This window comes from Drosophila erecta, unplaced genomic scaffold, assembly GCF_003286155.1.
Source record: "Drosophila erecta strain 14021-0224.00,06,07 unplaced genomic scaffold, DereRS2 tig00000055-arrow-pilon, whole genome shotgun sequence".
Lineage (NCBI taxonomy): Eukaryota > Metazoa > Arthropoda > Insecta > Diptera > Drosophilidae > Drosophila > Drosophila erecta.
The window spans coordinates 11,907,907-11,935,600 of NW_020825200.1; the positions used below are offsets into that span (position 1 = coordinate 11,907,907).

General features: G+C 48.1%; 8 protein-coding genes across 8 annotated transcripts; 3 read left to right on the forward strand and 5 right to left on the reverse strand.

Annotated features, from left to right (window-relative positions):
* Nucleotides 1-133: 133 nt before the first annotated feature.
* On the forward strand, nt 134-4,192 carry LOC6542360 (DNA polymerase subunit gamma-1, mitochondrial). The gene is made up of 3 exons (XM_001969538.3): nt 134-2,190; nt 2,245-3,058; nt 3,118-4,192. Exons 1-3 carry the CDS (start codon nt 234-236, stop codon nt 3,773-3,775), a joined length of 3,429 nt encoding a protein of 1,142 aa, XP_001969574.1. The 5' UTR covers nt 134-233; the 3' UTR covers nt 3,776-4,192.
* Nucleotides 3,892-7,890, reverse strand: LOC6542239 (cysteine sulfinic acid decarboxylase). The gene is made up of 3 exons (XM_001969539.3): nt 5,552-7,890; nt 4,859-5,226; nt 3,892-4,797 (listed from the first exon to the last, which is right to left on the reverse strand). Exons 1-3 carry the CDS (start codon nt 6,302-6,304, stop codon nt 4,200-4,202), a joined length of 1,719 nt encoding a protein of 572 aa, XP_001969575.1. The 5' UTR covers nt 6,305-7,890; the 3' UTR covers nt 3,892-4,199.
* A 50-nt stretch (nt 7,891-7,940) lies between these two features.
* On the reverse strand, nt 7,941-13,890 carry LOC6542322 (protein son of sevenless). The gene is made up of 7 exons (XM_001969540.3): nt 12,439-13,890; nt 12,028-12,385; nt 11,031-11,953; nt 10,120-10,968; nt 9,173-10,054; nt 8,485-9,097; nt 7,941-8,421 (listed from the first exon to the last, which is right to left on the reverse strand). The coding sequence occupies exons 1-7, from the start codon at nt 13,516-13,518 to the stop codon at nt 8,378-8,380; spliced, it is 4,749 nt and encodes a 1,582-aa protein (XP_001969576.1). The 5' UTR covers nt 13,519-13,890; the 3' UTR covers nt 7,941-8,377.
* A 1,678-nt stretch (nt 13,891-15,568) lies between these two features.
* LOC6542559 (mite allergen Der f 3) lies at nt 15,569-16,910 on the reverse strand. Its single transcript, XM_001969541.3, has 3 exons — nt 16,525-16,910; nt 16,183-16,411; nt 15,569-16,121 (listed from the first exon to the last, which is right to left on the reverse strand). Exons 1-3 carry the CDS (start codon nt 16,880-16,882, stop codon nt 15,569-15,571), a joined length of 1,140 nt encoding a protein of 379 aa, XP_001969577.3. The 5' UTR covers nt 16,883-16,910.
* Nucleotides 16,911-16,924: 14 nt separating this feature from the next.
* Nucleotides 16,925-17,686, forward strand: LOC6542699. The gene has a single exon (XM_001969542.3). The coding sequence runs from the start codon at nt 17,174-17,176 to the stop codon at nt 17,684-17,686; it is 513 nt and encodes a 170-aa protein (XP_001969578.1). The 5' UTR covers nt 16,925-17,173.
* Nucleotides 17,687-17,705: 19 nt separating this feature from the next.
* Nucleotides 17,706-18,898, reverse strand: LOC6540924 (UPF0428 protein CG16865). The gene is made up of 4 exons (XM_001969543.3): nt 18,643-18,898; nt 18,422-18,582; nt 18,053-18,358; nt 17,706-17,929 (listed from the first exon to the last, which is right to left on the reverse strand). The coding sequence occupies exons 1-4, from the start codon at nt 18,761-18,763 to the stop codon at nt 17,774-17,776; spliced, it is 744 nt and encodes a 247-aa protein (XP_001969579.1). The 5' UTR covers nt 18,764-18,898; the 3' UTR covers nt 17,706-17,773.
* Nucleotides 18,899-18,907: 9 nt separating this feature from the next.
* On the forward strand, nt 18,908-20,458 carry LOC6540900 (tRNA-specific adenosine deaminase 1). Its single transcript, XM_001969544.3, has 2 exons — nt 18,908-19,825; nt 19,883-20,458. The coding sequence occupies exons 1-2, from the start codon at nt 18,957-18,959 to the stop codon at nt 20,193-20,195; spliced, it is 1,182 nt and encodes a 393-aa protein (XP_001969580.1). The 5' UTR covers nt 18,908-18,956; the 3' UTR covers nt 20,196-20,458.
* Nucleotides 20,459-20,509: 51 nt separating this feature from the next.
* LOC6540939 (carbonic anhydrase) lies at nt 20,510-26,843 on the reverse strand. The gene is made up of 3 exons (XM_001969545.3): nt 26,527-26,843; nt 21,573-21,731; nt 20,510-21,455 (listed from the first exon to the last, which is right to left on the reverse strand). Exons 1-3 carry the CDS (start codon nt 26,558-26,560, stop codon nt 20,836-20,838), a joined length of 813 nt encoding a protein of 270 aa, XP_001969581.1. The 5' UTR covers nt 26,561-26,843; the 3' UTR covers nt 20,510-20,835.
* Nucleotides 26,844-27,694: the final 851 nt, after the last annotated feature.

Sequence of the window (27,694 nt, forward strand, 5' to 3'; positions counted from 1 at the left end):
GGGATATGAGCGATTATTTTACGTTTTTCAAAAGGTTTTATGGTTTTATATGTACATTTTTCCGTTTTACAGATGAAATTACCTTAACGGAAAATAAATTTAAAAATGAAATCAATGTGACCGCCGCGCAAGCGCACAAAAATACCTAAGCTGCCGGCAATCTTACGGAGGAGTGAGTGGTCGCCAGTTGGACTGCAGTTGCTTCAAAGGATGTTTCCTTTGTTAAAACTAGGATGCAGCTCCACCTGATCAGAAAGTACGCCAGCAAGATTAGCCGGGATCACTACGCCAGCAGTAGCGTGAAGATCTATCGGCGGGTTAAGCCCCCACAAAAGGTAAACAAACCAAAAAAGTCGGAGAATGTGGAGGATGGCCAATCCGAATATGCGGAAAATCTTGTCAAGGTGCAGATGATCTCGCGAAACCTGCACGCCCAACTCTTTCCCCAAACCCCACGCAGCATTTCGGAGCAGCAGGTGGCCTCCGCCAAGGCCTACAAGGAGGAGTTGCGCCGGCACGGCGTCGATATCGAAAGCTCTGCTCCCGTATCGGATGTACAGTTGAAACTGCCTCCCCTGAGAGGCGCCAATATTGAGGAGCACTTCCACAACATTGCCCAGGAACAAGTGCAGCCGTACGAGGAGCTACTACTTCCCCTGGTCCAGTGCGAGAAGCTACCGAAGCGTCCAAAGCGTTGGGCCTTCTTTACCGGCTGGACAGCTTATGATCCCGACGATGGAACAGCCACGCCGGTGGATCATCCACTGGAGAAGGGACTTGTCTTCGATGTGGAGGTGTGCGTCAACGAAGGGCAGGCTCCAGTTCTGGCCACCGCCGTCAGCACCAAGAGATGGTACTCATGGGTGAGCTCAAAGCTTACGAAACACCGCCTAAATGTGGAGAACTTAGAGCCGTTAGACGTGGACACGGACTCCGAGCGTCCGCACTATACCACGGACGAACTCATACCACTAGGAACCAGTGGACCTGGTCTGGTGGTGGGTCACAATGTCTCCTACGACAGGGCGCGACTGAAGGAGCAGTATTTGATCGAGGACACGGGCACTCGTTTCGTGGACACTATGTCGCTGCACATGTGCGTCAGTGGAGTAACCAGCTACCAACGGGCCATGCTCAAATCCAAGAAGGAACCGGCTGCCGAGGATCTGGGATGGCTGGAGCAGAGCTCCCTTAACAGTTTGGTAGATGTGCATCGCCTCTACTGCGGCGGGGATGCACTATCCAAGGAGCCCAGGAACATTTTCGTGGAGGGAACTCTGGAGCAAGTGCGTCAGAGCTTTCAGTCGTTGACCAACTACTGCGCCAGCGATGTGGAGGCTACACATCGGATACTCCGAGTCCTGTATCCATTGTACGCAGACCGTTTTCCACATCCTGCTTCTCTGGCCGGCATGTTGGAGATGGGATCCGCCTATTTGCCTGTTAACTCCAATTGGGAGCGATACATACGCGAGGCGCAACTCACCTACGAGGACCTCAGCATCGAGGCCAAGTACCATTTGGGGCGGAGGGCTGAGGAAGCCTGCTCCTTGCTGCTTGACGATCAGTACCGCCAGAATTTGTGGCTCTGGGACGAGGATTGGAGTGTGCAGGAGCTAAAACTAAAGCAGCCCCCGAAGCGCAAGCCTCTGCCCACAGTGGAGGTCAAGTATGCTGTAAACACACCGGAGGAGCGTCGTCTGCAGGCCAAGTTTCAGCACCTCTATGATCAACAAGCACTGCTTCCAGCTCGACGGCCATTGCTTCCCGGTTATCCTCTGTGGTATCGAAAACTGTGCCGCAAGCCGCCAACCAAAAGGTCAGACGAAATTCTGGAAGACGACGAAGAGCCGTGGTTCCCGGGAGCCAGCGAGATCAGCACCGGCATGCAGATTGCCCCCAAGCTGCTTTCCCTCTGCTGGGAAGGATATCCTCTGCACTACGAGAGAGAGCAAGGCTGGGGCTTCCTGGTTCCATTTCGCAGCGATTCGGAAGGCGTAGATCGACTGCCCATAAATCAACTTCTGGCTCGTTGTCCAGTGCCGGAGTTTGCCCGTCAGAGCGCCTCGAAGGCGGAGAGTGATCTGGCCTTTGATATGCTGCCTGGACAGGTGGAGGAGCATTTGGGAAAGCGGGAACACTACAAGAAGTTGTCTCAAAAACAACAACGTCTGGAGACTCAGTACCAAGGTGCGTATGTGATGTAACTAACGGGGGAGAGGGCTCATCCTATTCATGTTCAAGGCTCTGGAGTGTGGTGCAACAAGGTGTTAGATGATTGCTGCTTCTTTCTTAAGCTTCCCCACAAAAATGGACCCTCCTTTCGGGTGGGCAACCCCTTATCCAAAGACTTCCTCAACAAGTTCTCAGAAAACGTGCTGAGCAGTGGTGATCCATCCTGTCAAGCTGCCGCCCGCGTCATCGACATTGCTCGCATGATGTCCTACTGGCGGAACAATAGGGATCGAATCCTGGGTCAGATGGTAGTATGGCTCAATCCGCAGCAACTGCCAAATGAACTCACTGGCCAGCCAATAGCTTATGGAGCTATTTGTCCCCAAGTTGTAGCCTGTGGCACTTTAACGCGTCGTGCGATGGAACCCACATGGATGACGGCCTCCAATTCCCGGACTGATCGACTGGGCTCGGAGCTGCGTTCAATGGTACAGGCTCCACCTGGTTACAGGCTAGTTGGTGCCGATGTTGACTCGCAGGAGCTGTGGATCGCCTCCGTGCTGGGTGATGCCTACGCCTGCGGGGAGCACGGGGCCACGCCACTCGGCTGGATGACTCTCAGCGGCAGTAAGTCGAATGGCAGCGATATGCACTCCATAACCGCAAAGGCTGTCGGCATTTCACGAGATCACGCCAAAGTGATCAATTACGCCCGGATCTACGGAGCTGGTCAATTGTTTGCCGAGACACTGCTCCGTCAGTTTAATCCCACATTCAGTGCTTCCGAGGCCAAGGCCAAGGCTATGAAAATGTTCTCCATCACAAAGGGCAAGCGGGTGTATCGGTTGCGCGAGGAATTCCATGACGAACTGGATGACAGGGCGTAAGTGGCCACCCACCATACACACAGCTACTTCTTGGCTAAAATTACATCTTTTACAGCTACAGCAGCTACGAGGCTTCTCGACTGGCCATTCAACGCAACCGCACCCTGACAGAGGTATTCCATCGTCCCAACTGGCAGGGAGGCACGGAGAGCGCCATGTTCAACCGCCTGGAAGAGATTGCCACGGGGTCACAGCCTCGGACGCCATTCCTGGGCGGTCGACTCAGTCGTGCCCTGGAGGCGGATGGTGGACCCGAGCAGGAGCAACGTTTCCTGCCCACCCGCATCAATTGGGTGGTGCAGAGCGGAGCGGTGGACTTCCTTCACCTGATGCTGGTGAGCATGAGATGGCTGATGGGATCGCACGTCCGATTCTGCCTGAGTTTCCATGATGAATTGCGCTATTTGGTCAAGGAGGAGTTTTCGCCCAAAGCGGCACTGGCCATGCATATCACAAACCTAATGACGCGCTCCTTTTGTGTTTCCCGCATCGGACTGAAGGATCTGCCCATGTCGGTGGCCTTCTTTTCGTCCGTGGAGGTAGACACCGTGCTGCGCAAAGAGTGCACCATGGACTGCAAGACGCCGTCAAATCCGCATGGCCTGCGCATCGGTTATGGAATTCAGCCAGGTCAGAGCTTGAGCGTCGCGGAGGCAATCGAGAAGGCCGGCGGTAACGATGTCAGTCAGTGGAATTGGATAAAGAAGAGTTAGCTGCCATATACTCGAGACAAATTAATAAGTACATATTTGTTACTCAGGAATTCACGAAGACTTGGAGGCTGCTGGGTATGATTACAAGTTCCTCTTAAATTGTAAGGTAGAAACACTTAAATATATTCCCAGTGTATTTAAATTAGAATTGCTTATAAGGATTTAAATAATTTATGATTTTGTCTTTCAAGAATCTTGCATTTAAAGAATCCTGTTGAAATGTTTTTCAGTTTCCAAGGCAAACACAAAATGTAATCTAAATGAAATGACCTATAAATATGTATTTTTGTTCATTGCTTTCGGTAATACTTAACATCCAAAAGAATATACAAACGTGAGATTTAACCATACACTAGAAGATACAATCGGCATAAGCCTAAAGAGAATGTTGTCAACACCTAACCTAACGTGCCATCGCCGCCGCTTACAAGTTTTGGGCCAGCGATTCGATCTCGTCCAGGAAGTAGACCATGTCCGACTCCTCCAGACAGGAGTTCTGCAGCACCAGGCGGAAGAAGTTGGGCAGCTGGCGCAGCGGCTGGTACGTGATCATCATGGAGCCCTTCTTGATCATGCCCTCCTTGACCTTCGGAGCCACCTTGTGCAGCCTGTCGTAGAACTCCCGATTGCGCTCCATTTCCCGCAGACCGGGCGGCACATACCAGAAGCTGATGTTGGTGCACTCGGGGCTCTCGAGGACGAGCTCGAATCCTGGACGCTCCCTCACCTTGGCAGTGAAGAACTCGGCCATGCGGAAGACCTTCTCGACATGCGCCTCCAGACCCTGGGTGCCCTTGGCCTTCCACATGAACCAGAACTTGAAGACATCAGCTCGGCGACCGCACTGGATGTGCTTGTCGCCGGTGTCGAAGGATGTGTCATAGAACTTGTCCTTCTGGAACAAGTACGTCGCATTGGTCGAGTGGCACTGGGCCAGCACCTGCTGGTGGCGCGTCAGGAAGGTGGAGCACTGCTGCGAGGCAGCCAGCAGCTTGTGTGGATTCCAAGTGACCGAATCAGCCCTGCCGAGAAACGCATCTTCAGTTACCCCCTTGAAATTTTCCTCAAGATTGTCACACTCACCGTTCGATGCCACTGAGCAGATGGCGATACTTCTTGGACATGAGGGCACCGCCTCCCCAAGCCGCGTCCACGTGCATCCACATGTTGTACTTCTTGCAGACATCCGAGATCCCAGCCAGATCATCGAAGGCGCCCAGCACAGTGGTTCCGGCTGTGGCCGAGACCATCAGCGGCTGCCAGTCGTTCTCCAGGCACTGCTTCACCTGCTCCTCCAGGTCGCTCAGCCGCATCTTACCCACCTCGTTGGTGGCTATCTTGCGCACATGCTCGCTGCCGAAGCCCATGAACATGGCCAGTTTCTCCACGGAGTAGTGGGCATCCTCTGAGGTGAAGATAATCAGGGGTTTGGCATTGAAGAGTCCGTTTTTCTGCAGATTGAAGTGGTAAGATTTGTATATTTATAAAACTAGTTATGCACTTTTATATTATCAAAGTATTTTTATGAAATCATTCTTTTTATCAATGAATTATTTTTTCAGTTTCATGGATGTCTTAAATTTAATCTTGAATCACACATCATTACGATTTGTCTTGTCTCATTATCAGTACAGCTGATTATATAGTTAGGAACTTTTAGTTGCACTGTCTATATATCACAGCCATGACTAACGATGTGGACCGTTACCTGCCAATCTGGATCGCGACTTCCGCGTGGATTGGCGGTAAACCACTCGGCTTCAATGGGGCACTCACCTTGGACTCAGGCGAGTGTCTGTAACGGGCGCAGCTGATTGCATAACCGTTGGCTATCGATCCGCCAGGACAGAAGATGCCGTCGCCTTGGCCGCCATTGGGGAATCCCACTATGCGTCGCATCTCGGCCAGCACCTGTTCCTCCATTAGGGTGAACAGTGGAGCCACCTCGTACGTGTACACGCTGGGATTGAGGGCATCGGTCAGCCATTGGCCCACCAGGGCGTACGGGTCCACACCCGAGTACAACTGATTGATGAAGTACGGGTGTCCCGTCTTGACGGAGAACCGGATCGTCTCCCTCAGCAGCTCGCGCAGCTTGTCCTGCGATTCACCCTTCTCCCGCAGCTGGAAGTCGAAGAGCTGGCGCAGCTCCGCTGGCTCGTGCCATTCGACGACCTTCGAGGAGCGATTGGTGCCCTGGAAGACGGCCAGCTTGATGATCTCGTCGACGCAGGCTCGGATGAAGCCCTCGAACTCTGCCGCCGGATGGCTGGCCACAAAGCTGGATAGATCATCCTTGGCGCTCGTGGTATTGTTATTATTATTATTACTGTTGGTGGTGGTCAACATTTTGCTGGCCGTCTCGAATGCAACTGCGGAGGAGGAATCAGCCGGTGACGACGTGGACGCCACCAATGCTGCTGCCGCTGTCAGTGGGGTAACGCTTGCCAAATCATCGCCACTTGTACTGTAAGGCTTAAATATAGATTCCTTGAAGTGATGTGTGGGAAAGTTCTCGCTGGCCAGCATTTTATTGGCTATCGTCTGCGGATTATACTGTAAGTGACTTGGCTAACGCTCCGATTTCCGATGTACTAGATGATGTTGCTGCTGTTCCTGGTGCTGCTGTTGCTGCTCTCGCTGCTGCAGATTGCACTTGACAATGATTCCGAATGAACTGAATGAACTGGCAATGTTGTTGCCGCTTTTATAAAAGCTCGACGACTTCCACAACTCAGAATCCGAAACCGAGTGGCGCTTACATAAAGGCCATGCCGCTCGAGAGCCGAGCAAGTGCCGATCTCACCTGGTTTGGCTCGTGGATTCTGGTTATGCGGCTGCCACCGGCGGAGCAGAGGAAAGCACCTCGTACCTGCGCAATGCAGATCAGAGCATTCATTTCAGGGATTTCCCTGGTCCACTCATCCCAGAATCCCAGAATTGCAGTATTGCAGCGAATGGCCAGATATGGCTGGTAGTTAATTGGCTGGCTAATTGATAAGCTCATGTAATACAATTATGTACGAACAATTACAGCGCGTTGATTATGCGCAGAGGTCTAATCTTCTCCAGCAATTTTCCGCGGGGTTTCTCTCTCATTAGCCGCAATCAAGTATGCATTAAATGCAAATGCATTGAGTAATTCTTTGGCCAATTGTTGTGCAAATTGCGCAACTAAGACGTGATATCGAGAAAATGGCACATAGATTACCAGTTGGTGTAGGTCGTCTAGCTTCCGATATGTTGGTCAAGATGCATGGAGAGCCGAATCCACCACGATATCGCAGATGCCATAGCTGAACTCGGCCAATGGCCTTGGCTACAGGGTATGGAGTGCATGATGCGCTATAAATAAAGGTGCCCACTCAACGGAAATTCCCCGGATGTCTGCAATGATATATAGGAATGTGTTCATAGGACACAATTGGACATGAAAGATTGCTCAAACGATATGTCTTCCCAGCATTATATACCCAGCGATTCAGCGATTCCTTCGCTGCAGCAGTGACGTTCTCGAATGCGGTTTATTCACCTTGGCAACGGAATCGCCACTCGTGTGGTGGTTGGTTGGTACTTCACCGAGGATCCCAATCGGTCCGCTACCACGTGACACATCGTTTTGGGTGGTAACTGTGCGTGTTTATGGGATGCACGCTTGTGTTAAGGGGCTGGACATGATTGAGAAAATACGAAAATAATTCAAATACAACAACCGGTTCCAGCAGCGAGCAGCCCAAAATTTCAGGAAGCATTTGCTCAACGATCATGACGTTAGAAAAGCGAAAGTCAAACCGCGTCGTTTCCAATCCAATACCCGTGTGTGTGCTGTGTGTGTCCAATTTAATTGCACCTAATGCAGTGAGACAACAATCGCTCCAGTTTTTCCTACCTACCGAAACTAATTAGCAATATACAACGTTAATAATGTCTGAGATTATGCTGGACACTGCGAGAATGCCAGGTGTTGCAGTCGGATGTCGGTTCGTGCCGACTTCCTCAAGGCCCTTGGGCCTGTGTAAGGTATGCCTTGGATCTTTGAACATGTAGAGTGATCACAAAAAGAACGTCTGCATTCAAAAGGCCTTGGCAACCGATTCTGTTCGCCTTGACTGTGGATACAATCTCAGTCCGACTGGCCAATTTTGGGGCATCAACAGACGTCGCCAACTGTCTAACAATAGGGTTATATTTTATTGTTTTACGTTCTACGATCAATACAATGTTCTCGATATTTACAAATATTTATAATAGTAATTATATAATAACATAATTTCTTGTTTGCATTTCTTGTTGGTTGGTTTGTGTGTCCTGCATGCGCATGTATTCATATGCCGTGCCTATTGTGTAAATGAGAGCGTGTTCTGTTTTACCTTGTTTAATGAGTTGCGAACAATCAAATCATCAACTTCATCGGATCCAACTCGGTTCATCCGGGCATACGGCCGTAGGCCAACTAGAATACATAAACTGTGCCTACGTATATATATATCTCACGTTCCGTTCCGTTCTCATCTATATCTGCACTCAAGCAGTACTTGCAACTTTGAATCTTACGGATCATACTCGTAGTTTTTGTCCTATCACATCGCCAGGCAATTTAAATTATTCTTCGTTTGTACTTGGGTAAAGAAACATCGTACCTTTATCTGCGCATGGATAAATAGTTCATGAAATACGTTACGTTTTAAGGGACTGGGCGCGCTACTCACCTGGATTGTTATAGAAGTTAGCGCTTAGACTAGGTTTTGGTGGAAGTTTGGGTGTGCCCTCGAGGCTCGTGGCAATCGGAAAGAACTCCTTCGGGGACGAGCGTGACTGCGTCGGATTCGAATGGTGCTGGTGTTGATGATGCGGCAGATGGGTGGCATGATGGTGTTGCGAGTAAATCGCGGGATGCGTCTGCTGCTGCCGCATTCGCAGTTGGTGGGCATAGCTGCTCGTCGTGCTCTCCACCGGATGGCTGGGAATGTTGGGGGACATGGGCGACATGGCGGGTGTCAGCGGTGATGTGGTCGTCGAGGAGCTTGCCGCTGGCGAGATTGGTAGCGGGAGCGGTTCGTCCGTCGCCACCGCCTGCGACACGGTCACTAGTGTCGTGCTGATGGGTCCAACCGCCGATGGCTGGGTAGTTGCCGCTGCCCGCTTCTCGATCGCCGAGTTGCGGCGTATCATAATACTGCTGGTGTTGGGCAGGAGCAGACTGCTCTTGCCCACAAACTCCTTGCTCTTGCCATGGCTCTGTCGCAAGTAGCTGATGCCCGTGGAATGGTTGAGCCGTGGCGGTATCGGGGGCGGACTGAGTTCGCCATCACGCGGGGGTAACTGCAAGGATTGATAAACTGAATGCTGCGATCTACTATTTATATATCTTGCCCTTGCAAGCTAAACAATACTTACTGTGGGTGCGTCTGGCGCCTGTCGCTTTTGCGCCATGTCCGCACAGCTCTCAGTGCGCTCCTTGCGTCTGGGTGGCAGTGGAGGCGGCACTGCTCGGTACTCCATATTGGTGGCCATCGGAACATTGACATGCGGCGAGATGGGCACTGCCCCTGGCTGTCCCTGATGGGCACTGTTGAAATAGAAGCCACCCGGGCAGAACTCCTCCCCGGCCGATGCAGACATGCCTGTTAGGGTCACGGTACTAGCGATGCTGTGCGTTGGGCTGTTCTGCATACGCCCATGGAATGGTGATCGATTGCCGGTTTCGTGACGCGGACTGACCACTAGCTTGGGCAGCGGCGAGGGCGGAGCTTCCGTGTCCGATGCAAATGGATTGCTATCTGGCAGGGACTGCGGTGGCAGGTGCTCCGGCAGCGCTGGACTGAACACATCCATTGCTGACGCACTGGCCAGTGTCGAATTGTTAGCCCAGACATGCGCGCCAGGTTTCTTGGGGAGATGTGGCGCCGGCACCGAAACCTCCCCATTGCTCTGATCCGTTCGAGTGTGCTGTGGCGTACCACTCCAGCTGCTAGTATTCCGTTCGGGTATAATAACAGAGGCGAAAACGGAGAACGCGTGTGGATTGTGCTGCGGACTTTGCTCGCCAGCGAGAGTTCCGGACCCAGCATTTGAGCCTGCTGCTGGCGCATCCAATATACTGGAGGCATGCAAAGATGGAGCTGCTGCAGTCGCTATTGTGGTGGCCGTTGACGAAGCTGCCGCTGCCGCCGCCACTGACGACATGCTGTTCGACAGCTTGCTACTGCTGTTGGTTTGATTCTGACGACGCGGCTTAATGCCCGGCGATTTGAGCGGAATGTGCGGCCACTTTCGAGGCTACAAAGGAGATTGAGAAATTTCTTATATGACATGTGAATTTAGAAGCAATTTAGGATACTTACGAATTTCGGCACCGTCTTGCAGCCCCTTGGCTCAATGCGTAAACTTTCGTTATAGAGATAGTCAGACATCTGTTTGTCGGACAGTCCGTTAAACGGATCCAGTTGCTCGAAGAATTGTCGTATTGTGGACTCCTCATTGAGACAGTATGGCTGGTTCTGGTACTGTTGAATCTCGCCAATAATCTCGGCCACTTTCCGTCGTTTTGAGAAGTTAATTAGCTCTGTGTTGGCTAGCAGGTCGGGGTTTCCCTCCTCTAAGTGGAGTATGTTGGTCAAGTAGCGACCGAAAAATGGCACACAAGGCGGATTGATGGATCGCAATCGTTCCTGATACTTCTTGAGATGATCGTCACTGAGCTCGCGGCACTCTTCCAAGAACTTTCTGTAGCGTTCGGGCAATCCCTGGAACGTCCAGCGCAGTCGATAAACTGATGCCGTGCCCATTGCCGCGACAATCGAGAGGATTCCATTAAAATTGTTCAATTCCAGCATCACCATCATCACTTCGATTGCGCGTTGCATAATTGCAAGTCGTTCCTCGTAATTCTCAGCTTCGGTGATGGATTTCTCAATCCAGCGCGTCACGTTTGTGGTGTGCTTCATAATCTTCAGTAAATTAGGGCTCTTCACCTCCTTGTCCTTTTTCGTCCAGGGGGATCCGACCAACTCAGAGGGCTTTACATTCTTGTACATCTCGAATTCCAGCAGAGTGAGCTGACGGGCCAGTTCTAGTGGGTGCAGGGTGAGGAGCGTTATCTCGTCGTTGGGTACGCTAAGGTGATGCTCAATGGGCGGCGGATCGTGGCCATAGGCGTATACAATCTTCTTATTGCTTTTCTCCTGCTCGTTCTGCAAATGAAATCCAAGAAATTAACAAGACACCAACATTATGTTTTTAATCAACTACTCACCTTTCTCTGAACAATCTTAAGCACGGAGTCCACCCACTTGCGCATCGATTTGCCATTCACGTGCTCCAGAAAGCTGAGCAGCTTCTCCAGCAACATGGGATCCTTCTCGAAATCGTAAAAATGGTGGTCGACCCAATGGCGCAGCACGTTGAGCACTCGAAACTGCACTGGCTGCACATACTCTTTACGATAGCGCTTCCAGTCCTCACGATGCGAGTTCTTGTGCTCCTTGTCACCGCCAACGCCGCCGATTCCACCCGCACCTGCTGCGCCAGTGTCTTGATAGACCAAGCTGGGATCCGGTATGTTAAAGCGCTCCACAAGCAGCTGCAGCAATTGCTGCGGCGAGCAGAAGTAGCGATATGTGGTGAGGAAGGTGCGCACGAAGGTAGGGTCGGCGTAGATGTGATAGGTGAGCCGCTCGATGAGCTTGCAAAGCGTCGCGCCCTTGATCATCGGCACTCCAGCGCTTTCGCGCTCCTCCAACACGATATTGTCACCGCTGTCCGGCACCGCAAACTTGTAAATCTCCGGGCTGGGCATTCGCAGTGGGTGCTTCCGCTCGATGTCTTGCAGAATGCTGTCCAAGTGGCGGTCCAGCATCGACTTGGTGATCACCATCAGCAGGTCCGCCATCCAATCGTGCTTGTGCTGCGCATTCTTGGCGGTCAGCACAATTGGCGGCTGCATCCTGGGTGCCAACTCAAAGCTGTTCTTCAGGTCATCGCTGTCCGGTCGGTCGTTGATATCTACGCGTCGCATAAAATACTTCTCCTTCAGCCGGTAATCGTAGGCCGTTGCTCCTGCCGATGGCGTTTGCTTTTTGGTGTTTGCCTTGCATAGCACCATCAGCCCATCGAAGAGAAACACCTTGCGCTCGCTCCAGATTCGTTTTCCTGATCCAAGCTTGCTTAGCGAATCCTCTGTAAATTTGAGATAGCATTGTCGTTGTAGGATATCTATTTGATATTTGATAGCTTTCGTTGCTGACACTCACCGCGAATAAATTCATTGCAATTTTGGCCCACGTCCTTATCCTCCCAGTGCTCCACCTTCATTTGCAGCTCCCGTGTCCGCTCGATGGCCAGCTGGCGACGCACTCGTCCGCTGACGGGTACTTGCCGCTCCTTGGACAGACTTGCCATAACCTTCTCGAGATCGCAGTGGAGTGGATGCAGCAGGCCCTGGACCTGCTCGAAGCTCTCGATGTCGTCCTGCGACGAGCTGAGATCCTTGAGGTGCTTGATGTAGTCGAAGTACACGAAGGCATGGCAAATGGGCACCAGAAGCAGCTTGGGCAAATAGTACTTGACAGCATCGCGAAAGCCATGGCCGGCTGTAGTCAGAGATGAGGCCTAAAAGCAGCGATTTTAGCACACCTTTCAGCAAGTAAGGTATAATTACTTACCCCTGGCTTGGACAGGAGATTGTTGAGGGCATCCCGTGATGCCTGCGAAGTCACATCGTAGGCGTACTTCTTGTACACGTCGAACTCCTCGGCCTCGGCCAGTTCCTCAAAGCAGCTGCCCACGCAAGGGGCACTCTGCTCCTGGGACATCTCGATGACGTCCTCCAGGGAGCCGAGCAGAGTCACCGTCACTTCGTAAATGTCCATTATGTTGGAGAATATCGGTTCCAGCTCCCGGGGATCGGTCACGATCTTCACCAGCTCCTCGCGAAAGACGCGTATGATCATGTGCAGGTCGCGCTGGTACTGCTTCTCGTCGTGGATCAGCTCCTTGACCGTCTCCTCGTAGGTGGCACTTGCCCGCTGAGCGGGCAGTGACAGGGGACTGGGCAGGATGTGGGCTTCGCTCTGGTTGAGCATGTCCATTAGCACGCGATCGGCGTTCATCACCACCTCGATGTCCTCCTTCGTGATCTCGCAGTGGGCGATCTTGATCACATAGTCGCCGGCCATTTTGAGTATGTCCGCAGAGATGTACTCCAGCACGGCCACCAGGAAGGCGGACACGGAGCTGTCGATCTTGTACTGCAGCACATCCTTCTGGAGCAGCGTGTGCACCTTTTCCGTGGGCAGGACAGACTTGCGCTTCTTTGAATTGATCACCTCCTTGGCCTCGTTGAGAGCCCACTGATCGATGGGCGCCGGAAAGGACTTGTTCACCTTTTCCTCCACATCCTGAACGGAGTGGGGCAGCGGTTTGGCGCACAGCATAGCCAACAGCCGTAGGCAGAGTTTCTCCACATACAGCAGAGCGTCCTCCTTGGCGGTGACCCGTGGATGCACTTGCTCCAGCACCTTCTTCAGCGACGGCGTAAACAAGCCCCTCCATCTCGCAGCGTTCTCGCATTTGGTGAAGTCATAGCCATCGCAGTCCTGCAGTCCAGCCACGCCACCGCCGCCAATGCCAACACCACCGCCTCCGCCGCCCTGTGAGCCACCACCACCACCGCCTCCGGTGCCCAGACCGATCCCGCCCCCGTAGCTAATGGTGTGGGCATGGCCGCTGGGCCCCGAGAACATCCTGTGCGCCGTGGAGTAGCCGCGGACCGCCTTCCGTGGAGCCTAGCCTCCGCCTCCCCGCCCCTTGTCTGCACTGAATCCAGCGACGAGTGGAGCGGAACCAGGAACCTAGAACCTGGAACCTGGGGCACCTGGCACAGCCGGATCACCCGGGCGAGCCTCGCATGGCAGTCACACACTCAAGCGCACGCACTGAACTCGTTTCGGGTGTTCTACTTGGCTCGCGCGACCGTTTCGTTTGCAATTTGCTTGGGCTTCAGCACTTGTTTTCAGAATATGTATCTTCGATATATATATATGTATAATATAATCTTCAACTCAATATAATATTTTTCGCGGTGTGACCAGATAGCGGCACTGCTGTTTTCTAGCGAACGCTCGCGACCAGCCCTGATACTTGCCGAAGAATTTACTAAAAAATCCCGAATCAGACGCCTTTGTGGTGAATGGACTTTTCGCGGAAGAGGAAGCATTTTGAATTTGAACAAAGGTTGTCCGTTAAAATATTACGAGACAGCACTTTCAATTAATTTAACAATTATTAAACTTCAGTGACACAATGCAAAGTTAAACTGCTGAAATGCGATGTTGGAATGGGTAATCAACCACAAATACAAAGGGAAAGTTACCACTGATCAAATAATTTAAGGGCCATTAGGGAAATTACAAATTTGATTTACCAAAACGAGAAATAAACAAGATAAAAATAAAATAAAAATTCATTTCTAAAATTGAATGCTAATTTTTAGTTTGTGCAAGCAACACATACACTACACACATGCATGCACACATGCATACATGCATACATGCATACATGCATGCATACATACATACATACATACATACATACATACATACATACATACATACATACATACATACATACATACATACATACATATGTACATATGTACATACATACATATGTACATACATACATACATACATACATACATACATACATACATACATATGTACATACATACATACACCGGTACATACACCGGTACACACACTACACATACACTATTACATTACTTGAACTATTTTGCACCTCTAAATTAGAAGACATGCCTTACAGTCTGCGCTAGAACTAGTTGGGAATTATAGGGCTACAAGACAATATTTTTCCTAAGCAAATATTAAAAGCGGCAATACTTATGTGTTCCGACAGTAAGTTAAACCTTATTCAGGCTTTAATTAAGACAATTTTTACTACTTAGTGCACGTAACACATACACTACATACATACATACATACATACATACATACATACATGCATACATACATACATACATACATACATGCATACATACATACAGAGTATTCAGCCCGCGACGTGGAAAATATATTTGATCTTAGTGATTCTTAGGTGCGCTGGTCCTGCCTCAAGAATTCAATTTTGCAATAAACAGGTTGCATATGAAGTTTTTTATTTATTTAGTATATTTATTAGTGCAAATTATACAAGTATACAAGTAAAAAAAAAATGCAAACTTATGTAAATGACCAATTTTCATATGTTGAATGTTTTTGTTATATTCGTTATATATTTGTTATTTGATATTTTTAAAAACCTCGCAATTTTAGCATTTAACAGTTCCATCTGAGCTTTTCATACATGAGAAAAACTACCCGATAGAATCGGACTTTGGAAAACTAAAGGCACCATCTGACCTTTTTTTTAATATCTGCAAAATACACATTAAAGTTTTTGAAAATATTTTTAAAAATAATAAAAAACAACGGTGTATAAAACAATTTATTGTAGAGCAATGCATTAAGTGCACATATGAAAGTAGCGATTTCTCATTATGGTTTCACTCAAATAATGACTGTTATGTGCATAAAATTGATACATATTTTAAACAAAATTATAAAAGTTTTACTTATTAAGCATTGCAAGTGGACTGTGACAGCTGATAAGCAAGTGAATTCTATTTTTAGATTTTTATGCTCTCAATTTTATGCGAGCGGGAAGAGAGCAATTACTGCCGCCACCAAAAAAGTGGCTGCATAGTGCAAACCTTATTCAGAAAATCAATTACAATTATTTCTTAACTTTGGAAGGCCAAACGATACTTTCAATCCACTCGACATAGTAATAAACGTTGGTGAATTTGGTACGCGGATATTGGGCATCGCATAGTCCGCCATTGGATACAATGCCGATCACCTGACCCAGGCAGCCGCCCCACTGGGGATGCCACTTGGCCAATGGTCCTCCGGAGTCCCCGCGGCACACGTCGCTGATGTTGTTGGCTCCGCCGGCGCAAATGTGCAGATCCGTGCTGGCCCTGGAGCAGTCCGAAATGTTGAGTACCTGCAAGTCTGCCTTGCGCAGCTCATCGGGCTGCCTTTTGCTGACGGAGTCCAGGTAACCCCATCCGCTAACGGTCAGCGTTTCGTGACCCCCCACTGGAGACGTGGCCAGGCAGGCTGGCTTGATTTTTTCATTGAAAATTATGCTTTCATTCAGTTGCAGCAGGGCAATATCATTAACCCAGGTCAATTGGTTGTAGTCCCGGTGATGGGTCACGTTGACTACTTGATAGACCTGGCTCTCACTCTTGTGGTAAGCACCCAGACCAACGAAGAAGTCTCTGCAAAAGAGTAAGGCGCTTCAGACAACGACATAGTGGCACTACGCCAAACCACACATACGGATCTTCATCCACGAGCAGGACGCAGTGGGCCGCAGTTAGCACGTATCTCTTGTGAATGACGGTGCCGCCGCATATCCATTCCGGGTTCGCTGTCGCCATCGCCTTTCCCCTGCTCCTCTTCCCGATCACAGCCATGTACTGACGCTCATGTCGGTCGGTCCTATTGCCGTTGGAAATGAGCAGCTCCGGTGGGCAGAAAGACTGGTCGTTTGAATACTCCTGGCAGGCTTAGCAGCATTGATTATGTATAAATGAATATTGATTAATGTTTACATTATATATTAAATGTTTTGCTTATTGAATAGTATTTTTATTCGTTTGGCTACTGGAAGGTACCCACCTCTTTTCGATGGCGAATCATACGTGGGTCTCGTAGGTGCCCTGCAGCAAACGGATCCATCGGCACAGTATGGCACCTTCTTCAACTTCTTGGCATACAAGCAACGATGATACGGAAGACAGTCCCCTCCATCGCAATTAACTCCCTGAGCTGGAACTCCAACCATCATAAGTACAATCGTCAGGACATATGTAACATGCATATCGAGTTTCATCTGAAAAATGTAAGGCACATCCGATTCCAACGCTTCTCGATCGAAAACTAACTTGAGATCAATTGGAGTTGGACGGAGAGGATCCTCAAGCACATTGTGTTCAATTAAATCAATTAAGCGTATGAAACAAGTACGGAGCAACATTGAAAAACAAGAAAGGAAGCTGGCTTCAACAAGTCGAAGCTTCTATACCCTGGCAGTCAGTATCTATTTAAAAAATATCCTATGTAAACTGAACACTTGAGAACATTTGTTAATATTCTTTATTCTTTGACTATTCCAATGGAAGCTATATGATATTTCGACGTTTATCCTTACTACATGCGACAGATAAAAGATTTCTGGGCAAGCTTCATGCAGATAGCTAGATTTACATATGTAGACTTTCAGTTTGTTGTTAAATTTGCAGTGTTTAAATAATCGAGTTTTCAGGATATGTCCGCTTATAAGTTGAGTAGTATCCGGAACCCAGAATGGGACCCCAAGAGCTCCAACTGTTCCAGCTTACTATTCAGCTCGGAGGGCGTGGAGCAGCAGCGCGATAAGTGGACCCACTATATTTATAGGGTTCCCAAGGCACCTTTTGAAGTGCAGCTGGCCAAAGCCCGAGTGGATCGGGCCATCGAGCTGGTCAGGAGCAAGCAGAAGGCTGCTTTGGAACAGGCCGAATTGTCACCAAGAAGTAAATGCCGTCCACTCACTGCTCTGCACAACTCACCGCGTACCACGAATCGGATGAAGCTGGTTATGGAGACCCGAATGCGGCCAACGATCGTCAAAGAGTCAAAGTCGCAATACAATCTGTGTCCCAGTTGCGGACTTGTCAAGGACTCAATTCTGAATCACCAGCACGCCGAGCAGCGACTCAAGGAGCTACTGGCACAACATCCCAGTTTGCTGCCGAAACGACGGTATAGAAATGCATCAAACTATTTGCGCATGCTATAACTAGGTAAATTGGAATATGTTCAAGAGTAACAGCCCTTTGTGTCGTGAAATATATTTAGTGGTGCTATATAAGAAGGAAAAATGTGACTATCTTTCCAGCAGTGTGCCGCGCTGCTTTTTCTGCGGTGGAGGTGCGTCCTCCGTCTTGCTTTTGATTCCCACATCGCTCAGTTTTCCGCCCTTACGCTGCAGCTGCTTCTCGATGATTCTTGCGTTGTTCGCATAGCTGTCGGCGATCTCGCGCTGTTTAATGGACAAAATGGTTAGTTTCACAGTGCTGTAGGTCTCTTCGTAAATGGGGCAGTGATAGTGTTTTGAATCGGATTTCCTGCACCATTTACAAGCAGCTTTAGGTAACAAACTCACCGCCTCGATTTCGTCCTCCTCCTCATCGATAGTGGACACCGTGACCGAGCTGAACTTGCCCATGTTCTTCGTGTGCCTAGTGACCATGACCTTCTTGCCACTGGCATCCACAATGCCCGAATCGTCAGGACCTGCGGAAGACGCTGGCTTGGCAGCCGGTGATTTGGCACTGCCCTTGGTCTCCGAATTCAGCAGCTGGCTGAGAGGACTTTCGCCTTTGTTTCGGATCAGGGCATTAAACATGACGAAGGTTACGTGGGAGTCTGGACTGTGGCGATAGTATAGTGGCAGATTGCAGTTTCGGCACTGGAGGATAAAGGAAAACGTTTGATGAGCTACACGGGTGAGGAGTGGAGGTCAGCTGCTCACCTTGTAGCGGTACTGCTTTTCTATCCCATTACCCTTGCTCCTTCGCTTGATGTAGACCATCCTTGGTGTGGGATTGTAGGTGAGTTTGTTGGCATGCTCGTTGGCGTTTATCACACGGGCGTTGTCCACCTCCCGCAGCGGCAACTGGTCCAGGTTGCAGTCTGTAAAATAGGCTACCATTATGGACTATTCTTCCGGTTAGGTGAATTCAGTAATCTTGCCCAGAATCAGAGCCATCTTGTTGCACAAACAGTAGTAAATGTTTAGCGGCTTTTCCTCATTGTACTCCTCCTGATCCTTGGTGTCGGAGCAGACGATACTGCGCGACACTACTTTGGGCATTGTTAATTGTGGGCACTGGTTTTATAAAGGTAACAAAATTTAACTATTTCCCGATTTCATGAAACACCTCAAACAAATAAATTAACAATGTGACCAAAGTGTGCAAATACAAGGTAAACAATGCAATTCACCAATCGAATACAATATTCGATTACCAAACTTATCGGTTCACACATCGGGAACATAAACAAAAATGTGTGATAACAACAAACCGACGGTTCAGGAAATAGCACAACTTTGTTTCAAGGCATTCAATTCCTTGCCCAAAACAGGAAAGCCCGCAGCCAATCAATGGACCGTTTTGGCGGGAATCGTGGAGTTCAACCGGCAAACGGAAACATGTCAATTAGTGTCCCTTGGATGCGGAACCAAGTGCATTGGAGAATCTAAACTTTGTGCCAATGGCCTCATCCTAAATGATTCCCATGCCGAGGTGTTGGCGCGTCGCGGCTTTCTGCGCTTTCTATACCAGGAGCTCAAGCAGGATAGGATCTTCCATTGGAACAGCACACTAAGTACCTACGACATGGATGAGCACGTGGAGTTTCACTTTCTGAGCACCCAAACGCCTTGCGGAGATGCCTGTATCCTGGAAGCAGAGCAACCAGGGCAGGCCAAACGCCAGCGACTGGAGGAAGATTCCGAGATGGTCTTCACGGGCGCCAAGCTTATAAGTGACCTTAGTGATGATCCAATGCTGCAGACGCCGGGAGCTCTGCGAACGAAACCAGGACGTGGAGAGCGCACTCTCTCCATGTCGTGCAGTGATAAGATAGCCCGTTGGAATGTCCTAGGCGTGCAGGGGGCACTACTGGATACCTTCATCTCCAAACCCATCTACTTTAGCAGCATGAACTTTTGCAGTCACGATGCGCAGCTGGAAGCTTTGGAACGTGCCATCTTTAAACGTTGGAAATGTAGACCATTCAAGCACCCGCGGTTCCAGCCTCAAACACCACGAATACGCATCGATCCTGGCATAAGATTTGAGTTTTCCCAGCGCTCCGACTGGCAGCCCTCCCCCAATGGGTTGATTTGGTCCCAAGTCCCAGAAGAATTAAAGTAAGTAATCTTTAAACTAAACACTTTCAGCTCAAATAATATATTTTTTACACACAGGCCCTATGAAATTTCCGTGAATGGAAAGCGTCAAGGAGTAACCAAGAAAAAGTTTAACACTTCTCAGGCTGCCCTGGCAGTCAGCAAGTACAAGCTGTTCCTCACATTTCTAGAGTTACTTAAGCTGAATCCTAAGCTAAGCGATAAGTTTGATCCACCGCTTTCCGATCTTGAACGTATTACATATGCTGGCTGTAAGGACTCGGCCAGAGACTATCAGTTTGCCTGGCGGGAAATTAAGGAGAAATACTTTCTCCAATGGACCACAAAACCGCACGAGTTGCTAGACTTTACTCCATTGCCAAATAAATGACATTTGATGCCAATCAAACGAGGACAAGATGTTACTTCAGTGCGTAAGCATTTAAATTTTCAAATTTATTGTAGAAGTTGGGAACATTGGAGTTTAATATCTGTCTGCACCATGACCTTCAGATTGATGATACTGGATTTCTTTCAAAGCATTTTAGAACAGCGTATTTTCTAACAACTAATGTGATATATACCCAACGACATAGGATATACTGCTCAAAACATTGTTTACTCGCTAGAAATGTCTTTATTGGAGACGAGATGACGTTGGATTATAGCTTTCCCATAAAAGTACTGAATTCAAAGGCAGGTGGCTTATCATATGCAACATCTAAGCGTGTTATATTTAGTTTATAATACCATAATAACATTAATCTAATTGTCATTTTGCAAACGTTTAACAAACAAACAGGCGTACATTTACAATTAAGTTTACAGCTAGACATCCACTGATGCGAATACGAATACGGATGCACATATAGGAGGCATGCTTTGCTGGGCGTACGAACTAAAGACGAGAATTGAACAGTGGGATATGCCGGTCCAGCTCTAGGTGTACGGATGTGTGTGGGTGCGAACAGCTAATCATACGACTCGAATCCGTTGACTATCCAAGGAGTGGTGGCCGAATTTCTTCGAAATTAGTGGCCGCCGATCTCGCGCAGCTCACGCTTGCCCAGCGGCAGCGGAGGGCGGAAGTTGTTGATCACCTTGCCGTTGAACTCGTTGCAGGGGCACTCCTCCTTCACGTCGTAGGCGTTGAGGTTGCGCATTGCGTTCAGCTGGTCGTCCGACACCTCGATGGGCGTCTTGAACACGATCCAGATGACCGACTCAGAGCATGGTGGAGTGGTCAAGGAGCCCTCGTACGTCCAGTAGGTGTGCACATCGGGCAGCAGCTGGCCGGGATCACAGCCCTGGGGCAGGGTGACGCGATCGCCCTTGTGCAGGACGAACTGCAGCAGGCTGCTCACCTTGTCCAGCTCGGCATGGTGATTGCCAGCCTGCAGGAACACACCCAGCACGGCCAGGCCGTCAGGAGCGGCAGCCGCCTCGCCAAAGGACTTGTACTTGGTGGTGTTCCAGTGGACCAGATGCAGCTCGCCGGCATAGGACACTCCATCGACGGTGTGCTCGGATCCCTTGGAGTCTGTGCAGCCCCAGTGGCAGTGGAACTGCTCCAGCTTGAAGATCTGATCGCCCAGCGGTCCTCCAGTCAGCTCGGACTCGGCGCCGTTTACGTCCACGCGCCAGCAGTAGCCTGGAATAACAAATAGTATGGGTAAATATTTCTGTGAAATAAGTGCAGATATATACAATTTTGTAACTAACACAATTGATGTCAAGCACTGCAGTACGTTTACTGCAAATATCTTACCAGGATTGACCAGGCTCTTGGTGTTCTCCGGCACATACTTCCACTTGAGCGGAGCTACCTTCAGGTCGCTGCCCTTCTTGGCGCTGGAGGGTGTGATGTCCACGGGCGACTGACGGTGTCCCGACGCTTGTGGGTAGTCCTTGGCCCAGTGGGCAGGTCCTGGAAGGACATTGAATGGGACGGGTAAGTAAAGGTCCACAAAGTCATTAGGTATTTGTTTTCCCGAATTTACCAACTTAACTACGTGCTAATTCGTCGATAAGAAACAATAAATCAACTAAAATCAATTCATGCAAGTACTCCTTTGGGGCTTATTAAAAGGTCATTAGGCTGGTCGATAAGTTGATTAATGTCCAGGGAAATGAAGGCTAATGAATGTGGAAGGAATTGAAGAATCCGTTTAATCCATTAATTCGATCATTAAGGCGGCTAATGGAAATAGAAGTTTCAAATGACCGCAATATCATTTCAAATTATGAATCATTCTTTATGATTATTCATTCCATTCTAATAGACTCTAATTGTTGCTGCTACCTAAATCGAAATGATGTCTATTAGCTGCTCATTAGAATTAAAACTCTTATGAAAGACTTCATTAATTCAACTGGAGACTGGACTTTGAAACTAATCAAAGAATTTATATTTTTATGGCTGGATATACTCGCGTTTACTGAAGCATTAAGCAAGCATCTTATTTATGGATGTGTCACCAGAGTTTACAATCTTTTGCCCAACTGGCACTCATAATATTTGCATAGACCTTTTATCTGACCAGCTGGCTGAGGCAACACAAGTATTTGCTGTTCCCCTGTTTGCTGCATTTTTTGCGATTTATGTGCGTGTATGTGGATTCTTTTTAATTACTGGTGGGGCAAACATTGACACGGAGAACCGCGTCACGTGCCAGTAAAATCACTCTGAAGACCGCAGGCCCAAGTCATGTGATAGGATCGCTGCAGATAAACCGCAAAAGTTTGTGGGTGCGGGAATGGGAATGGAAATGGGAATCGGAATCGGAATATGTATATTATATTTTTGCTTGTCTGAATCAGAGCAAATATGGAACCCTTTGGTGTTGGCTATAATAGCCAAGAACGCGAAGGCAGCGGGCAAAGCCTTGTTTGTCATTTGATAGATCGGCTGGCTTAAGGTGTCAACAGCTTTGTAGCTTCGAATATTTATTTCATCGATTCCCAAAGTCCTCCATAATGCTGATAGTAAATAACAAAGTCAGGTGAAATGCATTTATCATTTATCAAAGCTGAAATCAAGCGCATTTTTGCCATTAGGGTGCAAAAAGTTTGTGCATGTGACTGCCGAGAAACACAAAGGCGTCCACATGTCGTATGAAAGTCACGTATACGCCGTGTTGGGCATGCAAAGAAGCAGGAGATTGGAGTTGCACGATCCTTTCGTAAGTTAGCAGCCAAGTGCGAATTTCCTGTCGCACTTAACACATTACCTTTTATAATTAACAATCAACTTATGAAGATATATCAAAAGTCTGTACTGTATATATAGAAATACATACAATGCGGCTCATTTGAATGTCCAGGCTTATTTGCTTTGTTTACGCAACAACTTGGCTGCCGACTTTGGCTGTAAATACTTTAAGATCACCTGGCGGCGTTTCGCAGTGCCTGTGATAACAATTGGCAGACATTAAAACAAGTAGAGGAAAGTAAACGAAAACAAGGAAATAACGCACTTGTCCAAACAGAACCAGATCGGAAATAACTGGTTGGCATTATGAGACCCTTAAAGCTGATCAAACTAGCCTTAGTTATACTTTTAACTGACTGCAAACTTATCTGTCGCACACTGGCCAAACAATTTATCATCGTTTTGCACTTTATTTCGTTTCGATTTGGATGACATGGAACAAAAGCGAAGCGCAATTGTGACCATTAATGCTGCGATAAAATCCGAATGATTTTTTAATTGAATTACTGCAAATGAATTACCCACATCCATATATCGTATTCGTCGGCAGAAAAACAAAACCCCGAAGCTTTCTGGGCGAACTTGTTCCGGAAACGTTTAGATCTCTATATGGAACCTACTTGTATAATGATCTCTCTTACGAAACCTATAGAAGATAATGCTGAGTATTGCAGTTTCGATTTCGCCGAACATGTAAATACAGAAAGCAATTCGACATAAAAATGAAAATGTAAAAAGCGTATATAAGCCCGGAGAGACGAATAAAGAAATGCTTGTTATGGCAGCTCCAAAAAAGCTTAAAAACACGACAAAATAAAATGTGGCAATTAGCATTTACGAAATTACGAATTTACGAGCTGAGCGCTTCTAAGCGAGCCTTGCATGATAATATCATCTCGATTGGATGGAGGCATGAGTTTCTCGCGTGTTTCTTTGTCCCTCTTTCCTGGCGACGATCGCAAGGAAGTACCGACCAAAACTCGTTTGGCGAAAGTGCCCCCCAGCCGCACCGAGAGTTCTGAGTCACTATCGGATGATATATAACTGCTGGTCGGGGGCACTTGTCTCTGGGCTATACAGCTTTTAATAGCCACTCAATTGACCGGGCTAACAGGCAACTACCCCTGCTATATTTATCAGCCGCCGTGACTTGAAGAAGCCCCAGAAATGGTCTCCACCCTTGGACACTACGACATTTGGCTATCGACCACCCATACAACCCTTCAATCACCTGCTAAAATTTTCGCCTGTAATTATTTGTTTGCATGTGGGAAACGGTGACAATAAACCGCAAATGAAATACCTCAATGGTCGTAAAAGTCGAGGAAACGAATTGGGTACGTAAGCGAAGTGCATTTCGGTATCGGCCTAATGAAATCTTCCCTTTCAAGTGCTTAGGCACGTCTGAAAATTAATAACTTGTGAAATTTTTATTCTTGCATGTCCACGTATTTTCCAATATATGCACAAATGCATAAATTATCGGATTTTATTTGATAAATAAAATTTCTGGACTGGCCAGTCAGGTGATTTGTCTATATAGCTGGCCAAAAATAATATCAATCTGATGATTTCCTTGCGTGAGAAATCGTTTCGCAGTTCTATTTTTCGCCAAATTTCTATTCCAAACCACCAATAAATATTGACTATAATGAAGGGGCCTGCTTTGGATTCGAATATCTCTGGATATCTGGCATATCGAAAAATACACGCCCAAAGTGAACTTTGATGTTACTTTAGAAGTAAGCCTTCCCTTATTACTTAGGTATGTTTTATCTAACTGCGAAATCTGATAAGTCACGCGAAATAAATCAGTTTCGAACATTATAAATCCATCGATCAATATGGCTATGACACACAAATGATATAGACAATGGGCTTTATCGTAGGTAATGGAAAGTTGAGTTTCCCAAAAGATAAAGCCATTAGCGAGTTTCGGTTCGATGCAGTTGAGCCAAGAATAGCATTGCGAATTAGAACCGGCCATTTAATCAGACGATAGGTGGGAGATTAGTTTCGGGCATTCGATTGATCTCCACACGTAAACACGCGAGTTGTAATCAGCGGTGTCCAGATGGAAGCGTGTCGTCCACCATTCAGACGGTTCTGTTAGTGCCCAGTGCCCAGGGGTTAGACACAACCTGAGCGACTTGATAAGGATGGCTATACATGTGCAATCTCGACGAAAAATGTGAATATATGGCGGAGAGTTTCTCGTTTCTCGTGTTTAATGTGGGCATTCTCGGCTCTGGAGGAGCAGCATGCTGATAAGGTTCTTCTTGCGCTGGAAAGTTACCGGGGGAATGAGTATCACTAGCAGTAGCATCGAATCAATCAGAGCAATCACAACCAGTTAAGCAAATCAATTGAAATTGTCAAAAATTGAAGTAGTTTTCTTTTTTCCTTTCGATTCTAAATTGATATGCTGCTAACGCAACCCATTCGATATTCGCTATAAATTCTACATGCTAGTGTTATATGCATGCCCCACACATAAGACATTACGTATACGCCCAAGACATTGGAACCGGTCTGGCTTGTGTCCTCAGCAGACGAAGAACATGCACTTGGCTAGCCTTCAAAGCGGCGAAGAGCGAGGGGCACATGGTGCTCCGAAATAAACAGCAAAGGCAAGGCGAAAAACAATCGATCGGTGGTCGGTAGTGGCGGTCGGTGGAGAACTAGTTTGCCAGTCGAGGCGGTTGACTCCGCCGGGGACTGGTTAGTGGGAAGCACCAGATCACGAGACTCAGCTCGTGCGAAACTCCCCGATCCATTAAAACACAAAAACCCGCTTCCCTGCATTTTAATTAATGCCCATTATTCATGAGTAACGAATGACCAAGTCTGTTTGCGCGATTCAGCTTATGAGCCATGAAATCGAAGTGCAGGGCATTTCGCATATTGTGCAATCAAATCGGTAATCCCGTACGTTTCTATTTTCTCTATGGCCCTGCAATCTATACCTTTTAAGATAACGTACATCTTGGACGACTAACGATTTCTAAGTGCCAAGTTATCTGACTAATTGGCACTTTATTAAGGGTATACTCACGCCTTCTTTTTATTGCTTCTACCATTTTATTGGGTAAGGCTACGTCTTTGGGCGCCTATATCTAGCCAATATCTTATCGCTCGATGTCTGATGTTCGAAAACATGACGTTTGCTGTCAGATAGATCTAGTTTGTCATAAACACAATATGATTCAAAATTCCTCAAAGATAAGAGTTATTTTTGTTAAAAGACCAGGCAATTGCACTTTGTAGACAATTCCGTTTACCTGGCGAGCGAAGATCTCGTTTGGGCAGCACGCATGCGCAGCGTGCAAGTGAGCAAGTGAGTCAAAAATTTGGAATCACCGCAGACGACGTTGGCTGATTAGACGGAAGGCCAGACGGGTAAACAAAACGAACACCGAACCCCGAAATCCGAAAACCGAAAGCGGGAACCTGATTCCGGAGGCTGCCCAAGCCAAAACAAACAAACAAGCCGAAGCTGGAGAGAGCTTACCGTTCTCTTCGGTGTATCCCCAGTGGTGGCTCATCTTGGTTATGGGCTAGTGGTGATATGGGATGTATCCTGTAGGGCCTTGGATGGTTGTTGCACTCGCGGTTGGTGGCACGCGTCTGACTTTCGCTGGGGATCGCACGGTCCGCTTTATAGGGACTCTATGGGTGGCTATATGTATATGGGAGCTGGGAGTCGAGGAGTCGCCCGAGTAGTTGAATCGCAGAATCGTAGAATCGTAGAGTCGCGGAACGTGGTGGAGCGTCGACTGTGTGCTAAGTCCGTCGGCTTCAGACTGATGGACTCGGGGCAGCGCTGCTGACTTGGAAAACGGCAGCGACTGCGAAGCGGACAGCACGCACCTTGCGAGCGGCAGCAGCGGACGAGGCAGAGGCAGAGGCAGAGGAGGCAGCCGCGGCAGCGAAAGAGAACCTGAGCAAACAAATAAGTATCCGGAGAGCGTGAAAGTCGGTGGAGCCAGTGAACTAAACTACTGTTTAGCCCACCAAAGCAAACCGGGGGCGGGGTCAAGCGGTACGGACTGCGGCGTCATTAGAACCGCTGTCAGCGCCGCTGGGTTCAATAGTTTAGTTTGGCCGCACTTGAGTACGGCACAATGGGGCGCATACGTAATGAGTTCGATTTTGTAGCACTAGCTGTCCGCTTGTATTCGCACTACCTAAGCTGCTTGACCTTGACTCCGCACTCGCTGCTGGCCGGGATCGGTGGTCAGAAAGCGGAAATGTGTGAGGAAAGGCTCGTTGCTTGCATAACATTCATCGATTATTGTCCAGCATGATCGATCAACTTTAGGGGTAAAACAAATGTTCAGATAGCGGGCAATTACATAAAACTAAGAAGTGCTCCATTTTAATTAAATTTTTAATTAAAAACAGGTAGCCCACTTCATAACTATTCCTATATCAGATAACAGGAACTTGAGCTGCAGTTCGTTTTTACATGGCTAAGTTTCAGTTACATCAGTTTGGTGGAAACTTTATTTGGGGTGCTGAAGAATTCGCGTCTTAAATTTATAGCCATCATTTATATGTAAGTAAATGGCATCGCTTTCCACTGTGCCTAGACATTTTGCAAATTGCTCCATACAAGCCGCCGTTTTTGTTCGTTTTCTGTTGCTGAACTTTTGTGCATTGTTTTTGTTGTTGCCGTG

Bases quoted from the DNA above. Each gene is read 5' to 3' on its own strand.
- LOC6542360 (XM_001969538.3), top strand. From the start codon at position 234: ATGCAGCTCCACCTGATCAGAAAGTACGCCAGCAAGATTAGCCGGGAT. The intron at 2,191-2,244 runs GTGCGTATGTGA...TTCATGTTCAAG, and splicing joins TCTGGAGACTCAGTACCAAG to GCTCTGGAGTGTGGTGCAAC. The intron at 3,059-3,117 runs GTAAGTGGCCAC...CATCTTTTACAG, and splicing joins GACGAACTGGATGACAGGGC to CTACAGCAGCTACGAGGCTT.
- LOC6542239 (XM_001969539.3), bottom strand. From the start codon at position 6,304: ATGCTGGCCAGCGAGAACTTTCCCACACATCACTTCAAGGAATCTATA. The intron at 5,227-5,551 runs GTGAGTGCCCCA...TTCAATCTGCAG, and splicing joins GACACTCGCCTGAGTCCAAG to AAAAACGGACTCTTCAATGC. The intron at 4,798-4,858 runs GTGAGTGTGACA...GTTTCTCGGCAG, and splicing joins CTGCTCAGTGGCATCGAACG to GGCTGATTCGGTCACTTGGA.
- LOC6542322 (XM_001969540.3), bottom strand. From the start codon at position 13,518: ATGTTCTCGGGGCCCAGCGGCCATGCCCACACCATTAGCTACGGGGGC. The intron at 9,098-9,172 runs GTAAGTATTGTT...CAATCCTTGCAG, and splicing joins AGGCGCCAGACGCACCCACA to TTACCCCCGCGTGATGGCGA. The intron at 8,422-8,484 runs GTGAGTAGCGCG...ATCCATGCGCAG, and splicing joins TAACTTCTATAACAATCCAG to ATAAAGGTACGATGTTTCTT.
- LOC6542559 (XM_001969541.3), bottom strand. From the start codon at position 16,882: ATGTTGCTCCGTACTTGTTTCATACGCTTAATTGATTTAATTGAACAC. The intron at 16,412-16,524 runs GTGGGTACCTTC...AATGCTGCTAAG, and splicing joins TGATTCGCCATCGAAAAGAG to CCTGCCAGGAGTATTCAAAC. The intron at 16,122-16,182 runs GTATGTGTGGTT...ACTCTTTTGCAG, and splicing joins CTGCTCGTGGATGAAGATCC to AGACTTCTTCGTTGGTCTGG.
- LOC6542699 (XM_001969542.3), top strand. From the start codon at position 17,174: ATGTCCGCTTATAAGTTGAGTAGTATCCGGAACCCAGAATGGGACCCC.
- LOC6540924 (XM_001969543.3), bottom strand. From the start codon at position 18,763: ATGCCCAAAGTAGTGTCGCGCAGTATCGTCTGCTCCGACACCAAGGAT. The intron at 18,583-18,642 runs GCAAGATTACTG...CCTATTTTACAG, and splicing joins CAAGATGGCTCTGATTCTGG to ACTGCAACCTGGACCAGTTG. The intron at 17,930-18,052 runs GTGAGTTTGTTA...TCCATTAAACAG, and splicing joins AGGAGGACGAAATCGAGGCG to CGCGAGATCGCCGACAGCTA.
- LOC6540900 (XM_001969544.3), top strand. From the start codon at position 18,957: ATGTGTGATAACAACAAACCGACGGTTCAGGAAATAGCACAACTTTGT. The intron at 19,826-19,882 runs GTAAGTAATCTT...TTTTACACACAG, and splicing joins CAAGTCCCAGAAGAATTAAA to GCCCTATGAAATTTCCGTGA.
- LOC6540939 (XM_001969545.3), bottom strand. From the start codon at position 26,560: ATGAGCCACCACTGGGGATACACCGAAGAGAACG. The intron at 21,732-26,526 runs GTAAGCTCTCTC...ATGTCCTTCCAG, and splicing joins GGGATACACCGAAGAGAACG to GACCTGCCCACTGGGCCAAG. The intron at 21,456-21,572 runs GTAAGATATTTG...TTGTTATTCCAG, and splicing joins CAAGAGCCTGGTCAATCCTG to GCTACTGCTGGCGCGTGGAC.